This window comes from Otolemur garnettii, unplaced genomic scaffold (assembly GCF_000181295.1).
Source record: "Otolemur garnettii isolate 467f Iridium unplaced genomic scaffold, OtoGar3 scaffold00108, whole genome shotgun sequence".
In the NCBI taxonomy this organism is placed as follows: Eukaryota; Metazoa; Chordata; class Mammalia; order Primates; family Galagidae; genus Otolemur; species Otolemur garnettii.
In genome coordinates this window covers 4079891-4097506 of record NW_003852503.1, presented here as the reverse complement: position 1 = coordinate 4097506, position 17616 = coordinate 4079891, and the positions used below count along the sequence as shown (strand labels likewise).

The following is a 17616-nucleotide window of genomic DNA, read 5'->3' as shown; positions in this document are numbered from 1 at the left end:
GTGGCTGTGATTAACTCTTTGTCTTCTCACCTCCAACTGCCTCCTTTTCTGGGGAGAGGAGGTGTGGATGGTGTGGCCGCATCACTTCTTCTGCACAGGATGCTGGGTCCAGGACAGGTTAGTGGAGAAAGTCAGCTTTGGATGGTAGGCCTAGGCTTAGCCCTTGGGGTGCAGAGAGAGAGGGGGACAGGCACATTGAGAAGAAGCTCTCCCTTCAGGTTCAGCAGACTCCCTCCTGCGCTGAGTCCCATCAGAGGCCTCTCCCTCCTCACGTGTTGTCTTCTCCATCCTGATCTCTTTCTCCCCACTCCCTGCTTCCCCTTTCACAGGGCCTGGCCAGCTGCAGCCAGACGTTCATCCTGAGGGAAGCCCTCCCTCTCTGCCATATGGGGGCCTCTTAGCCATGCTCTGTGGCAGCCTGTACTGTTCCTTCACCATCTGTGACTGTGGCATCTAGTTGTCTGATACCTGATTCATGTCTCAATGTCTCAGACTGGAAGCTCCATGAGGGTGGGGACTGTATCCCAGGGCCTGGAAAAGTCTTTGCCACATAGTAGACACTCAATGGAAGTGTTCATTGAATGAAGTGTAAATCATGCAGGAGTATTAAGTATATGGACGTGCTAGTCTTAGGTGTGGAAACAGTGTACACCATTTTGCTTTGAAAGCACTGCACTCATGCCTCACCTCTGTGGATCCTCTTAGCAACCCTATTAGGTAGGTGGTGTAAATGTAATTTCCCCATGTTACAGCAGAAGAAATGGAAGCTCCCAGAGGCTAAGTGATGGGTCCAAGGTTGCACAGGTGTCCACCTGCGACCTACTGACTTTCCTCCGTGGCCAGGATGAGGATGGGTGGGGGAGGAGGTCTCACCTCTTCCCAGGAAGCTCCTGAGATAGGGGTGATTTGGAGCAGCATTTTGGAGGTGAGAAAGCTGTGGATTAATACCAGCAAGCAGGAGTGAGAGGCTGCCTTGTCTGGGGAAGATGTGGACATGGCCCAGGGTGCTTTGTGGATGAGGGCTGGAGAGGGAAGCACTGAATGGGGTAGCAAGATGGAAGAAAGGCTGTTCCCACATACCAGTGTCATGATACCTGTGGTCTCTTGTGACACCCTTTCTAAGGAAGCGTTGGCATCTGTAGCTTTACTATTGTGGAAATAAAGTTCTTACAGGTTAAACAGCCAGCTTAAGGACACATAGTGACAATTAGGATGTGAAGCCAGAGACAGCTGCTCAGGCCTCTAGTGAGGGGACGTTTAAAGGTGCTTCAGTCTGAAATCCATGGAAGGTGGCTTGGAGGAGAAAAGACTGGGTGTTACTCCCTCCTATTGCTCCTTTTAGGGTCTGAGAATTTGGAATGCGCTGGTCCTGGCCATGGCCTGGTTGCTACTAGTTATCTGCAGTTGTGGTGCTCGGGGGGCGTCCTCCCCTCCAGTCACAGGGTGAGCTGTCAGTGCAGCCACTGCTTATCAGCTGATCTGAGTCAGGCCAGGTCCAGTTGTTACTGCTGATGCCCCTCTGCCTCACCCACCATATTCTAACTCATCACGAATGCCTCGGAACATCTCCTAGAGGCTGAGGACACCTGGGCTGACCTTTTTGCTAAAAGGCACTCCCAGATACATTCTTCTGTTGCTCATTCCCCTGATTTGGCTGGATGTGCAGGTAGGCCCGACATGTACTTGCGTGTAACTTGGCTTGTTCTCCAGCCCCATTAGAATCATCATCATCACCCTGAACCATTTCCTCAAGTGCAAACTGTGTGGTAGGTTCTGGGACACGTAGAGAAGGTGGATATAGAGAGTGGTGTGGCTTGAGAACAGGACCTTGGAGCTGATGACCTGGTTCCTTCATTTACCCTCTGGGTGATCTCTGCAAGTTATGCAGCCTCTCTGTCCTTGTGTTCCGTATCTGCTGGTGAGGTGAAAGATAGGGTATCTACTTCACAGAGTCTTTCCAAGGAGCAAATGAGTCTGAAATAGTACTTTGCAAGTAGTAAACAAGCAGTAAAGATTATGTTATCATAGAGTTCAGTTCTTTGAACTGCAGAATAACACAGTTTCTAGGAACCTTAGAGATCATCTAGTCTAATTCCTTCATTTTACCGAATGAGAAACTAAGGCTCTGAGAGTTGATTCCTGGAGCTGGTGCTAGTGAGAACCCAAGTTCATGATTCCCAGGACAGTCCTGCAGCTGGGCACCTTCCTACTTGTTGCCGTGGAGATAGGATACCTACAAAGTGATACCCAACTATATTAGAGAAACAAAGATCAACCTTTCCTCAAGTGGCCACAGGTCCTGGGCAGGCCCAATCCCTCTGCTCCACCTTCCTCACCACCCTGCACACTCAATCTAGCTGCTGGCTGCTGCTGGGATCTTTCTCAGCCAGGGGGAGTCCGAGAACAGTGCAGAAGCCCACATCCATTTGTCTTAAGGAGCCTGGAGCATCAGCAGGAGTAATCAAGATCTTGTTGCCCACAGCTGAGAGAAAACCTGTAAGTAATCTTGCTGCCCCTCGGATGTCCTCTGTCCTTTCTGCCACCACATACCGTCTGGTGACTGTCTGCCTCTTCCCCAACCCACCCCCGAAAATCACAATTAATGATGGCATAGCACTATGAAGAAGAGAGAGAGGGGCCAGTAAAGGGACTGTTGACAAATCAGGAGAGGAGAGGCCATTTAGCACAAGCTGGCCGAGGGAGTCCAGGCAGCACAAGCATGGCCAGAATCCAGCGAGCTGTCCGTGCTTATGAACTGGCTGCTGCTTATGAATCAGCAAACATTGACTAAATTACTCGGTATCAGCACTACAGCAAGTGTGTCAGGTGATACATGCCTGAAAGAGATGTTCCCCTGCCCCTCTTTAGTGCAAAGTTAAGTGGCCATTCATCCATTCACCCTTTCAACATCTGTAGCAGCCGCGCACCAGGCACTGTCCATGGTGCTGAAGGCTCAGCCTCAAATAAGACCCTCCTGGGGCTTGCATTCAAAATAGGAGCATGGGACAGGGGGCCAGAGACCATTCGATGTGAAAGACACAATAGAGGATTTTCTAGCTTGGGGAAGCTGACCAGTCTTAGGATTGGGAAAAACCGAAAATTAGGTTCCCCTTCTGGAAACAGTAGGGACGTCTGAGTTTTGGTGTTAGGGTGAGGGAGTGGGCGTGGCAGGTAAATGTTTAAGCAGAGGTGAGCACTCAGAAGTGTCAGCTCCAGGATTGCTGCTCCATTCACAGTGTATGTTTCAGGCTCCCATGAGCTAGGGATAGCAAGGGCAGGGATGATCAAGGAGGAGAGTTTACAAGGGTGGGGGAATCGCACCTGGATTATGAAGTCCTCGTGGCCAAGGGCACCAGCTGTCACTCAAGAATAAATACTTTACAACTGATGGAACATTTTCCACATATATTTTCTGATAGGATTCTTTCATTATTTCAACAGATATTTTGTGAGTGCCTACTCTGTGCTAGCCCGTGTTAGGCACTGGGGACACAGGTGGAAAAGTCCACATTGTTCTCTGCTCTCCTGGTGCTCATCACTCCGAAGGTGGGCACAGTTATTCCCGTGTCACTGATGGGCAAGGCTGCAGGCTCCAAGGGGTGTAGCTGCTCAAGAGCATTTACTTAATAAGGTCCAGAGCCAGGTGCAGCTGGGCTACAACCAGGCTGGGTGGTAACTCTGCACGCATTGTGATGGGCAAGGTTACTGATGGGTATCTAGAACAATGCCCTCAATTACATGGGAACATGCTATGTTTGAGGCTCTGTCTTCCAATTTACCTAAAGTGCAGCACTGAAGAGCAACTTTGTTAAGGTGGCCACTGCCTGAGACCCTTGGAAGTCAAAGCCAGGCTTGTACACCTGCTTTCAGTTTACATCTGGCCAGCCCTCCCATAGTCAACTCTAGTCAAAGGAGGAGCGTGGGGCTCGTGCTCACCCATGGTCAGACACTCTTAGATCTGAACCCCAGCTCTGCTGCTTTAGTTGCATGAACTCTGTTACATTACTGAGCCTTTCTGTGTCTCAGCCTCCTCTGTTGTGAAGTGAGAGGCAATGCTGTCTTATGGGGTGAATGTAGCGGTCATGAAGAGTTGGAATTTATCGAGTGCTTACTGTGAACAGCTCTGCACAAGCATCTCATCATTCCGCCCTCATAACAATTCTATGAGGGAACTATTATCATTCCCGTATTACACCTGAAGAAATCAAGGTTTAGAGAAGTTAGCTAGCTCCTTGCCTGAGGTGTAGAGCTAGTACCTAGCAATGTAGGACCCAAATCCACGTCCTTACCTGTGACTGCCAGCCCAAGACCCAGGCATATAATAAAAAGGAAGTAAATGTTGGCTTCCCTCCCCTTGCCAATACATATTGCTGTGATTACCCTTTGCCTGCATCTGCAGCATTATGTCTGCTGAAGTCATTAGTTTTAACTGCAGCAAATATACAAAATGTACATGCCAAACTGCGGATTGATTTTATGTTGGTGTAAAGTCAGAAAATGCCTTTTTGATACCATCTGTTCATTAACTCACATCCAGTCAATATTAACAGAGCACCTACTATGTGCCAGGTAGGGTGCGAGGTGCTTGGCACACTCTCTGTCATCCAAGCTTACCTTCTACAGGGAGACAGATGTCATTGTTGTCATAGCAGGATGTGGGCCCCAGTGAGGGGTGTTCTGGGGTAGTGGCAGCAGTTGGGGAGGGGCGATAATGAGGTGAGCCTGGAGAAGATGGTTTGCAGGCCATCAGGGATGGGACTGCACGTGCAGGGCATGGGAGCATGGTGAAAGGACGCAGCACGTTTGGAGCAGTGGGGCATCAGCTCTGCCAAGTGTCAGGTGCCAGTGAGTTGGGGCCCAGATCATGCAAGGGTTTGTCTGTTGGAGTGAGGGGTTTGCCCTTGATCCCCTATGCAGTGGAGAACTGCCTGTGACTTCGGAGCAGGAGAGGGCCATTATCAAGTTTGTGTTTCAGTAAGAAGCCCCTGGCCACTGCGTGGAGAACTGACTGAAGAGGGGAAGACCAGAGGACAGAGACCTCTAAGGATGCTGTCCCATAGGTCTGGGCTCGACATTCTGACAAATGTCTGCACTCGGACAGCTGGTGGCGGTGGAGAGAGAAGGGTGTGGTGTTTAAGAGGCAGAGCTGTCAGAATTTGATGACTGACTAGATGTGGGAGTGTGGGGATGGAGAAATCTAGGCAGAGTCTCAGCTTTCTGGCTTGGGTGACTGGTGGATTGTGATTCCACCTACTAAGAAGGAGAAGCAGATGGTGGGTATGGTGGAGATGAGGTCTTCTCTTTAGAACAAGGTGTGTTGGAAGTGCTCTGGGACATACAGGTGGGGATTCGGGAGACAGGTGTGTAAGTACCATTGTCCTGGGCTTGAGATACTGATTTAGAGGCCCCAGCATTCAGGTGCTAATAAACCATGGGAGGAGGTGACCACCCCCCATCAGGGGGTAATGTTAATAGAAAGAGCATCTTGGTGCTATATTTCCTGGATAATTTTCTTTTTTACCTTTAAATTATTAAAATATTTTCAGCTGATGAAGGCCACACTGTTAGATCCTAAGACTGGATTCATCTTAACATTAACAGGAAAGTAAGACCTCAAATTTCTTTGCATTTTTTGATGAAGCATCTAAAAGCTTCGTATTTCTGCTTTATAACAGTTAATTCAGATATAAAAGAAAAGCCACTGGAGTCAGGGACCTGACTAGCTCTGGCTCTGCCTCTGGACAGCTGTGTGACCTTCAACTAGGTACATCTCTTTCCTTGGGTGCAGCTCCCCCATCTGTAATAGAGCTTGAAACATGATAAAGACTGGGGAAAGAACTTTGCAAACTGCTAAACCTTAGACACATGCAACGTGGTGGTTCTATCTGTTCTCCTAAGGTTTGGGAAGAGATTACTTCTCGCTAATGCCCAGGGGCACATAGCTGAGGCCCAAGAGCATCCCGGGACCTGAGCCATTGTCGTCCTTAACTATGGTCTCCAGAATCAGCCAAGCTTCTAGGCTGTGGATAATAAAAGTCATGCCTCTGCAAACTGAGTATAGTTTTGTCATCAAATAAAATTTATACAGGCTAATCTGACACCTAGTTAGCAGTCTGCATGATAATTATTTTACAGCATGCTGATTGGGCATAAGGGGAAGACATTTGATGATTGTATTTAGTATTACTTTTATATAGCCTAACCAGATTTTTCAAGTTCTTTGCTCTTTCACAGATCATTCATATAAACTCAACAAATATTTATTGAGATCATAGCATGCACCAAGCACTGTTCTAGGCCCTGGGGATAAAGCCAAGCAAGATTTCTGCCCCTGCCCCACCTCTATTGAGCTTAAATTCTAGTGGGGAGACAGGAAATCACTGAATAATCAACTTTATCTATAATGAGTAAGAATGTCTCGCTTCCCTTGAGACTGTGTTTGCTTTAATCTATCCCTGCACCAACACCCATGAATTAAAGAACAAAGATTCTGGGCCTGATTTGCCGACAGCAGAGTTGCCTTTACCCCAATCCTTTACCCTTTATTTTCCTCTGTCTCCCTCCAACAGGCAATTGCTTGCGGCTTTCCATTCATTGAACAAATATGTGCTGTGCACCTATTATGTATAAGTGGACTCTGGGGATAGGACAGGAGACTCAAAACAGTCCTTGCCCTTAAGAAACCCACACGGATCCCAGATGTAGACGCATAAAGTAAACAGCAAAAGAGGGGAAAGGGCTACTATCAGCCGTGCTAGGCTGCCATGGCAGCTTGCAGAGAGGGCCTAATCCTGGCCTGTGGCAGGGGTGAGCAGAGGACCACGTTTCAGACAGAGAAAGCAGCGTGTGCGTGGGAAATGCAAGATGCTGGATGTGGCTGGAACACTGAACCTGTGGAGGGGGGCATGCAAGGGTGCCCCTGAACAACATAACACACTTCAGGAAAAGTGTGCATAGCATAAATACACAGCTCAGTGAGTTTTCACAACCTGAATGCACCTGGGCCACCAGCACCCAGACAGAAGCACTGTGGTCTTCTGCCCACTGCTACCTCAACCATTAGCCTCTAACTGGACTTCTAACAGCCCAGAAAAGTCTTGTCTGTTTTTGCACTTTATGTAGATAGAATGACACTATGGGTGCCTGGATTTTTTTCCTCAATATTTATGATATTCCCGCTATGCAATTGCAAGGAATTGTCAATTATTCATTTTCATATCTGTATAACATTCCATTGTGCAAATATGCACTGTATTTCTCCATGCTGCTGTTGGATATTTGAGTAGTTTCAAGTTTGGGGAAACCCAAACAGTGTTGCCAAAAACATTCCAGTCCATCTTCAGTGAGCACATACAAGCCTTTCTGGGGGGTGTATGCTACCCACCTGGGAGTGGAGTTACTAGGTCACTAGGGGCGTGTAAAACTATAGCAGACCAGTTTTCCAAAGCAGTTGTATCAATTTATGTTTCCACTAACACCCTATGAGCGCTCTAGTTGTTTCACATCCTAATACTTGATGTTATCTTTTTTTTTTTAAGTCATCCTGGTGGGATTATAGCAATATATTATTGTGGTTTCCAGTTGGTAAGCGATTCTCTTGCCTCAGTCTCCCAAGTAGCTGGGACTACAGGCACCTGCTACAACGCCTGGCTATTTTTTGTTGTAGTTGTCATTGTTGTTTAGCTGGTCCACGCTGTGTTCGAACCCACCACCCTCAGTGTATGTGGTTGGCGCCGTAACCACTGTGCTATGGGTGCCAAGCCTCCAGTTGGATTTTCCTGATGCCCAATGCTGAGCACCTTTCCACATGTATGGAGGCCATAGGATGTGTTTTTTAGAGAATTGTCTGTTCGAGTCTTTTGCCCATTTTCCTGTTGGGTTGTCTGGCTAGGGGGTGGCTGGAGCAAACAATGCTGCTGTCCTAACCAAGGGCACCCGGGCTTAGCTTATCCAGATGCTCACCAGCCCCACCCCCACCCCAGTGATGGGAAGGCTGTGGCCACCTACAGACTCTGGGTCTGCATGTCTGAAAGGTCACAGTGTGGGGACAATGCCTGTGCCACCTTGAGGAGAGGCAGCCCCCTCCAAAGTTCTGGCTTTGACATAAGGGGCCCACCCTCCTCAGGAAGGGGGAGAGGGGCTGATAGAGGAAGGATGGGGTGGGGCTTAGCAGTTTTCAACAAGCAGCAGAGCAGACATGGAGACCAGCTGATGCCCTGGGCTATGTGCTTCTGCCCTCAGTATTTGCTGCAAATAAACCTCTCCTGTCTGGGCCTGGGAGGGCCTGACCTTTGTGGCCCCTTGTTTAGAAACCTGGGTGTGGCAGTTTCTCCTGTGTTACCTTGGGTAGTCCTAAGTTCAGCCCCACTGGGAGGGCTTGTTGTGCCACTTTTATATATGAGGAACCTGAGCTGAGATAAAGAGAGAGCCTCATGACAACTACATAGCTGGCAAGCGAGGAGATGGGCCCAACCCACACTGCCCCAGTATGCCACATGGGCTATTCGGGACAGTGGGACGATTATCCCCCCGCCCTTCTGCTGACCCACGGCTCCAGGTCTCTAAGGGCAGATGAAGGTCTTCATTTCCAATGAGGTGCCAAGAATCAGCCAACCACAGTCATTGCAGCCTGCCCCCTTGTTGATTAGGGGTGAAAATTGGAACATGGGCCTTTTTGCGGAGGGAGGAGAGACACAGGGGCCCCTCCAACTCTATGGCTTTGCCTGGAAGTCCTCCTGGAGGGATGGTGGCCCTCCCCACAGAGTTCCTGGGGGTGCTCTTGGCAACGTGGGTCACGGGGATGGGGTGGCTGCCTGGCTGGGGGTGCAGGACTCACGTGCTCCACCGCTCTCTCACAGAGTTATGTCATGCCCAGACCAGCAGAGGGCTCCATGAGGATTTATGGAAGATGCCCCGCGTCTCGGCGCCTTTGGCGCTGCTTCCTGCGTGGCTCGTGATGGTCGCCTGCAGCCCGCACTCCCTGAGGATCGGTAAGTGCGGCCCAGCCCTGGATGGTGCCCAGACCGTGCACTGGGCCCTCCCAAGTTTGGCTGGGGCAAAGGTGGTGGTGGTGGGCCAACCGACAGGCTCTGATTTGGTCAGCTGCTGAGCTCCCTGGTGACTAGAATGAAGATGCAGCTGTGTGGTGTGGTTTGTGATGGACTCTGCCTAGCATGTTAGTGAAGGAGAGTGAGCGTGGCCATGGGGATGCCACGTCCGGGGATGCCACGTCCAGGTCTGCAGATAAGAGATCACTTCTCTTCTCCTCTGATCAGTCTAAGAAGGCTTCCTGCAAAGCGTGCTGTGTCCAGTTTGGATGAAGCCAGAAGTCTGCTGGGTTACCCTGGCCTGGCTGCTTAGAAGGGCCCTTAACTACAAAGTCTAATCTTTGCTTGCTGTGGCCTGCCTCTGAGAGGGATGGCAGGGTCACTGTAGAGTCTCCCTTGTCCCTGTTGCAGTGTGGACACCCACTCTAGGTAACGGGCAGACAGAGCTGCCTTCAGTGCCATCCGCATGCACATCCTGGAGGAGAAGGCTCTGGAAATTGATGTCTCTTCTCCTGCCAGGGCGGAACAAGGCTCATCAGCTGCAGGTCAAGGCACTCTAGCTCCTGGGTCCGAGGGACACAACCCCAGTTACAGGGATGGGGACACAGTCTAGTCTGGCAGGCACAGTGTGGTTATCTGGCTCAGCCATAGAGAATCTGTCTCCATGGAGTCAGGACAGATGTGGGATGTTGGAGAAGAAATGTGTGTGGGGATAGGGGACAGTGTAGATGGCTGCCTGACACAGCAGTGCTGAACATAGGCAAGTAGGTTGTTGGCCGTAAGAAAACCCATCTGACAGGAGGACCCCAGAGGCAAGGTTAAGTGGCAGTCTTAGAGGGATCTGAACCCAGATCCAAGGCAAGTTTTCTAGACTGATAACCACATAGGCCCCTTTTCCCAGACTGGGGCTAGGGTGCAAGCAAAGCCAGGATCCTAGATCCTAACCCTGAATCTAAAAGGCAGACGACTTAGAACAAAGATGGTTTGAGGCCGAGTCCAGGGAATTGACTTAAAGCTCCTGAATTCCTCCAGCTGCAGTCAGGTTGGCATGTGGGTGGTGATCAGGAGAAGCGGTGTGGGCAGAGGCAGGCCAGCCTCTGAGACCCTGGCCAGGCCGGGCATCACATGCCAGAGGCCGAGCCTGCAGGTCCGTGAGCTGCTGCCTGTTACCTGTGGGCACTTTTTTCTGTGCATATGCAGAGGCAGCTGATCAGAATCAGAAATGTGGACAGGAGACTCAATTCTCCCCCTCACCCTGCCCTCGATGCACTGCTCTGCATGCTTTAAAAAAGGGAATTAAAAACAAAATATTCCCTCCCCCTTTTCCATTCATTTCTACAGAAACATCAAAACCTAATTTAATTCTGCTTAGTGGCAATGCAAAACGGTTCATATCCTTAAGATGTTTAATTTATAAGATGCCTGCAGTTATTCAGCATTTGCTGTGAGGTTTGGTCCTCCTCTAAATGAGCGGATAAAGTGGTAACCCATCAATTTCCATTTGTCACTAATGGAGAACAGAAAGGGATTGAGCCAGAATCAGCAGCACCTCACCTGACACTTATTCTTGGGAGGGAAGCGGAGCTGAGCAGATCCCTCTTTTGGCTGCTACACCAACAACAGGGCTTCAAAGGGACCCCTCATGCTCCTCAACCCACACTCTGAACAGTGCTTGTCCGGCATCGTCAAAACTCTGCTGGCCTCGGTTTTGGTTCACGCCAGGCCACTTCCAGCCGATTTCCTGCCAGCGGCCCTGCTGGCTGGCACTGTCAAAAAGGGCCTAATCTTCAGTGGAGGCCAGGAAGCAGCATTAAACTAACAAAGAGAGGGAAAAGAAAAGAAAAAGCAAACGGCAATGCCAAGACCCATTTCCCTGTCTTCCTCGGTTATCCTACATGCTGGAGCCTTTAAAAGTCTTTACGGATGGAAAGGTGTTAATTAGATGGACTCCAGAGGGGATGCGGAGTAGGGCAGGGATGGGGAGAGAAGTAGGTCAAGAAACACAGGAGCTGTGCTTAGCAGCAGGCAGCCTTGCGCCCAGGTGGGCTGGGCCAGCACTGGTGGGGCTGGGGTCTCCCAAGTCTTTGAGAGGCTTATGGGAAAGGGAGGGGCTGCTACTCCTTCCACCTTCCCAGGGGTCACTTCTCCCTGCCTTTGGGGTTTTCTGGGTGTCTCCTCCACACCCAGCCTCGGAATGGATGGCTGTCAGAGCGGGGCTGTAGGAAGGGCCCAGGAATCGCAGAGATAAATTGCCCCATTTCCTCCGCCTTGTCTGTCCATGACAATATGGATGTTTGGAAGGAGGCGGTCGAACCCATTACCCTGCTTTGTGCTGGCTGTTTTTCATTCAAGTGAGGCAGGGGGCACGAGATACAGCCAAATTGTCTATTACGGTGTTTGGTGTTTACCCCCTGAATGAGATTTTGGGTAAGAGAAAGGGATTTTATTTATGGCTGCGAGGCTGGCTGCATAAATTCCCCAAACTCTTGCACATATGTCAGCCTCTTCCATCATCCATCTTCTGAAAATGTTTTTTGATTTTGTTATTCTCCCTCTGGTCCTCTGAGTGATGACTGTGAAGCTTTCAGTTAATAAATATCCTGAGAAGCCCCCACCCCATCCCTGCAGCCCTCTGTTACTTACAGAGATCAGAGGTGGTCGTCTTACTATCTTAGATCCATAAGAGGCTGTAAGGAGCTGTTCTTCAACCTGCTCATCTTGCAAATGATGAAACCAGCCCAAAGAGGGCGGTAGTTTGGCCAAGGTGGTAGCAGCTGGCTCTAGAGATCAATGACCTTGACTCCTGTTCCAGTGTTCTCTTTCCTGAGCACCCGTAAGCTCCCTTCACCACTGGGAAGCAAAAGCACCTTCAACAGTATATGAAGATGACGTTCTCTTGTAGTTACCTTCAGTCCTATTCAGAAAAATTCTCAGGCGTTGATAAACGTTACCTTTGCCCCAACACCTTAGATCAGTGATTTTCAACCCGTGTGCCACACACGCTCGCTGGTATGCAGAGAGAGGATCTTAGGTGTGCCACAAACATTTTTAAAGATCACTCACTTACTTATTTTTGAAAGAAGTTCAAAGCACGGTGAGTATATTCTTCTTTTTACTCTGTCTTTTGATCAGCATAATTTAAGCGTGTGTGGAAGTTTAACTACAGGTACAAGTGTGCTGTGAGATAAAAGGTTAAAAACACTGTCTTCCATACCCAATTAAGTATTTGTTAGCTGAGTGAACACAAGACTCTTTCCAGTCTGCCACTAGTTACTGCTTCCTCTGCCTTGTATTTTGGCTACACTGAACTGGTCATTGTGACCCAAATATACCAGGATTGCTCCAGGACTTACCCCTTCCTCTTATTCTGCCTGTGGTGGTCTTCCGCCCATTCCATCTGCTCTGCCTGGAAAACAACTCCAACTTCTCCTAACTCTCCCCCGACCCTTCCCTTTCTTCCTTCTCCATCACCATTGGCTTAAATGGCTCTTCCTCTGCAAAGTCTATTCCCAGTGTTATCATGTCCATCCCAGGAGAATTCCTCTTTTTCCTACCGTTTTCCCATTCCCCCACACATGCTTCTGTTCCAGCACTTGCCATGTTGTATCTAATTATTACGGTACTTTCCCACTAGACTCTGAACTCCGTGGGAGTGTTATTCCCTGACACAAGGGCCTGGCACATGATGTGTGCAAAGGTATCACTGTAGCTCCATAAATGTGATGGGTAGATGGATTCATGGCCCATGTAAGACCAGAGTCTCTGGGGCAGCGCCTGTGGCTCAGTGGGTAGGATGCCAGCCCCATATACTGAGGGTGGTGGGTCTGAACCTGGCCTCAACCAAACTGCAACAACAACAACAAGAAAGACCGGGGTCTCCAATAACATGCTTGGCAATTGTTTTAAAGTGCTTTCTTCTGGTTTGACCTGTTCTGAAAGAGGTAGACTTATTGGAGGAAGTGGAAGAAGAAAAAGAAAGTAGAGAAGGAGTAAATGTCCGTTCTCTGTTTGTCTTAAAAGAGAGAATAGGAATGGGCTAAAGATCCTGGCTGGGTTTTACTGAAAGTTTTGGCTGGAATAATAAATGCAGGGATGTGATTTTTCATTCATTAATCGACTCAACAAATATTAATTGAATGCTATGTGCTAAGCGCATATGGTGCTAAATAAATAATAATATTAAAATAGTAACTCCCACCTAAAAAGGCCTTACTCTTGACCAAGCACTGGGCTAGGTATTTCCCAAATCTCAGTCAATCTTCATGTTGGAATTAATGATCCTGTGTTACAGATGAAGAAATAGAGGCTCAGGGCGGCACCTGTGGCTCAGTGAGTAGGGCGCCGGCCCCATATACCAAGGGTGGTGGGTTTAAACCCAGCCCTGGCCAAACTGCAACAAAAAATAGCCGGGCATTGTGACAGGCACCTGTAGTCCCAGCTACTCGGGAGGCTGAGGCAAGAGAATTGCTTAAGCCCAAGAGCTGGAGGTTGCTATGAGCTGTGATGCCACGGCACTCTACTGAGGGCAACAAAGTGAGACTCTGTCTCTAAAAAAAGGAAACAGAGGCTTAGACAGTTTAAATAACACATCTAAGGTTACACAAGTACTGAAGTTCAAACCTGTCTGTCTCTAAACCTGTCTCTTTCTACTCTTCTGCAGCTAGGGACCCCCTGGAGACATTTGGGATATTCCATTATCACAGCAGTCACATTAAATATATTGGGTTCTGTCTGGTAAAGGAATTGAAATATGGAATCATTATTGTCCATATAGTTCCTTGGGGGATGTGGGGACACGTTTACCTTCAAAGAATTCCTTAAGGGCCCAAAGTGTAGGTGAGAGATGAGGAAGCTGAGGCCTGGGGATTGCAGAGGTTTGCTGCAGGTAGCAAGGGAAGCCCTGCTCAGCATAGATACCCTAGACACCTCAGTAGTTATTGTAGCAATTGAATCTTTTTCTTGTTTAAGGATTCCCTGTGTGGCGAAGCAGCAAGAGCTTGGATTTATTTGACACTTCGCCTTACTAGGACCCCCAAGCACTTCACAACTATAATTTTTTACTTAGTTGGTTCCCTCCTATGAGCTCAAACTTGTACAGAGAACATTCAATGCAGAGCATTCAAATGTTGTAAAGATGAAGATAAGAGGAGAGTTGGGGGAGGAGGAAGAATGAAGAACACTGGTCTCCTAAGACCAGTTCTGCTGTGTCTTAAATATAGCAGGTGCACCAAGATGCAAATATCCCAGCTGAGTTCTTTACCTTGTAGAGGCTTCACTGTGGGGTTTGTCTTAGTAGTGGGCTCCTCTGATAATGTTGCCATGTGATTTGATTTATGAAATTTTGATAGGCATGTAACATTTCATCTTGCTTCCAAATTGAGTCACCCATATAGACCGTCAATTGGTCTTTCACATTAGTGACAAATAGAAATTGATGACTTTCTCCTTCATCTGTCACCTAGAGAGGGAATATAGAAAGATTTCTTGAACATAAATCTCTCCCCTGGTGAGCACCTCAGGGAGGCTGTGTCTTTCTTGTGTCTGATCCTCAGGGTCAAGCACGGTATTTGGCCCATAGTGGTAGGTTTAGTCAATGTTTGCTAAATAAATTACCTATAGCAAGTGTTGAATCATGAGCTGACCTGTCACTTTGCAAACTTCTTTTCCCCTAGGCATTGGTCAAGACTCAAAAATGTCAACCAATTTTACTGTCAGTCTGCCAAATATGTAATTAGCAAAGTAAATACTTCGCCAAAGATAAACATGCACAGGTATCTGTGCGTATAAGGCTGTCTCTCGTTTCCTCTGTGCTCTACCCCTGCCACTGACACATTTTCAGGGCGGATGAGGAGACTTGGTGGTAGTTACAGGAGTGTCCAAGCCCACATGCTCCCTCAATCTTGGGGAGTACCACACAAGATGCTTTCTGGATGTTATTTTCCCTCTCACCCTTTCCAGAACCCATTGTAAGCTACAACCTCAGCCCATAGTCTCTTCTGCTGAGAAGTTAGGGTGAATTAAGCCTACAGGCTTCATTTTACAGGTAAGAAATCCTGGGGTCCAAAACAGTGAAGTGAGTTGATAAAGGCCCCTTTGGGTAGTCCGGGACTCTTGACCGTCCACTGTTTGATGACACCTGTGCCGTGATTTGCAGGGTACAGCGTGTTCTTACCCACGTGTTAATTCCATCTCCCCCATGACCTGCAAGGCAGGTAGAAGTGAACATATCTTGTGGCAAGGAGCTTGAGGCTCCCAGGGTTTGTGACTTGCCCAGGCCTGTACAGAGGTGAGTGATCGCGTTGTCAGAGGCAAGAGTGGTCATTTCAAGGAGGTGAATGGAGTAGTGTCTGAGGACAGCCTGGTGGCAGAGTCCTGAGTAATCGGTCAGGATTGTTGATGGGTGAGATCTGAAAGCCACCAGGGGCCAGCATACTGATCCCTGAGGCCTCACAAAATGAGCTTGAGCTAAAGAAAACGGGCAAATAATGGCACCAAACATTATTAAGTTTTCTATTCTGTTTTCTTTAATATATCATGATTGATCTCTGGGAACAGTCCCGATGGCAGACATGTCAGAGATGAAGGCGTGGGGCTGTTGTTCCACAAGTGAAAGTCCTAGATAATAGAGCTGATTTCCATATAATTTTGGTATGTGGCTGCATGTGTTCATTTATGCTAGAATGGCCTGGGTTTCCCCGGGCTCTTGTTTCTTCCCTGAATGAATGTTATGGCCTGATTGTATCTACTTCCCTGTTGGATGGAGCAGGGTCCAGCTCTGCCTGGTAGGCTGGCTGGCGGACCTGACTGGTAGAAGTGGGTTGAGCAGAGAGGAATGAACATTGTATTAGGAAAATAGCAATGTTGATATTTCATCAGAATTTCAAAAGCCTGTCTCCAGCTCTGTGGAATGGTTTATAGAAAGTCTTAGGATGTAGAGTGAGTCATTAGCAAGCTCTATTTTGGGGTGTGGGGTGGGGGATGGAGAGGTAGAAATTATGGAAGGAGATTTTGGTTCCATGTACAAAAATGTTTACCAGGCAGATGGAATGGGCAATTTTGGACATCAAGTTCTCCCTAGCTGGAGGCAGTCACAGACAGGTATGACAGGGATTTCAGCATCAAAAGGGGTGTTGCACCTGTTACCTCTAAGACCATTTTCAATCTTGACATAGTATTTTCACCTTTGATCTCTTTTTTTTTGAGACAGAGTCTCACAATGCCACCGTTGGTAGAGTGCTGTGGCATCACAGCTCACAATAACCTCAAACTCTTGGGCTTAAGTGATTCTCTTGCCTCAACCTCCCAAGTAGCTGGGACTATAAGCACTGCCACAACACCTGCCTATTTTTTTGGTTGTAGCTGTCATTGTTGTTTGGCAGGACTGGGCTGGATTCAAACCCACCAGCTCCAGTGTATGTGGCTGATGCCTTAGCCGCTGAGCTACAGGAGCTGGGTCTGATCTCTCCTCATAGTCTTTTAGGAGGCATTCCATTATCATTGCATCCTTGTTAATAACTGTTCACACAAGCTTAGAATTGAGCAACTATTTGCCTAATATAAGTCATGACCCTGCTTGGATAAGCCAGGTGAGACATCATAGCCCTGATAATTCTTCTGTTTGTTGGTGTACACCTGGCCTGTCTAGGTGCTTCCTTCCTCCCTGTGGCTGCTGGAGGAGGAGCTGGAGAAGCACAGACAGTGTGGAAACCGATGCTAGAGCTCAGCCAAGGGCCTCAGTGTGTGTGAGTCTGGGTGGGACGTACATGTGTGGGTTGTCAGAGCTGGCACATCCCACTCACAGCCACGTGGCTCAGCTGTGGGGAAGAGGGTGGTCACACTTAGCTCTCATTAGTCTGGGTAAATAGGAGCATATTCCCTATCGGCTTTGCGGAGGCTGGGGCTTGGCTGGTGGGGGGAGAAGCGCTGGGCAGCAGGATGCTGCAGACAGCTAGCCGGCTGCCCAGGAGCCCTTCTGTGTCTCTTCCCCTGGAGCGGAATGATGGTGTCTGGTCAGCTCATGGTGGGATGGGTTGGTGAGGACCATTCAGCCCACACAGATGAGGAGTGTTGTGGGGAGGACCTGGGGCTTGGGCGTGCACGTATTGGCAAGCACACTTGTCTGGCTGGGCTGATGGTGCTGCAGTGCTGGCTTTGGGAATCACCCAGGGGCAGTCGCTACCCAGCTCTGCTTGTGCACCTGTGGAATCGACAGTCTTCTACCCACATGACCCCTTTAGAAAAGAGTTTCTCTGCTCTGACCCTCTGTCCCAGGGGCAGGTCTCAGCAACAGCCCTTCTCCCTCCTCTCACTCCTTATCTTTCAGGTGGGATCATCTGGGGCCCGTGTCCCCCTCTTCTTTCCTTCCCTTTTACCCTCACTCCCCCAGGTACCTTGAATGGTTGTTCCCTGTGACTGAAATCTGGGGAAGACAGAATCAGATGTATTATGGGGAACTCCTGGAAAGTCCCAGCATAGTGTATGTGTTAATACCAAGAACTTGGGCTTGGGAACCAAGCTGCCCAGATAGGAGTTCTACCTTTGTAGAGTTCTATCTTTTGTGACCTTGGTT

General features: G+C 48.7%; 1 protein-coding gene across 1 annotated transcript in view; it reads left to right on the top strand.

Moving 5' to 3' along the window:
- Positions 1 to 3435: 3435 nt before the first annotated feature.
- GRIK4 (glutamate ionotropic receptor kainate type subunit 4) overlaps positions 3436 to 17616 on the top strand; it is a 316114-nt gene continuing 301933 nt past the window's right edge. Inside the window, exons 1-2 of the mRNA XM_003796804.2 lie at positions 3436 to 3546; positions 8859 to 8990. Coding sequence (XP_003796852.1) covers positions 8909 to 8990 — 82 coding nt within the window. The 5' untranslated portion in view covers positions 3436 to 3546; positions 8859 to 8908. The remainder of the gene's footprint in view (positions 3547 to 8858; positions 8991 to 17616) is intronic.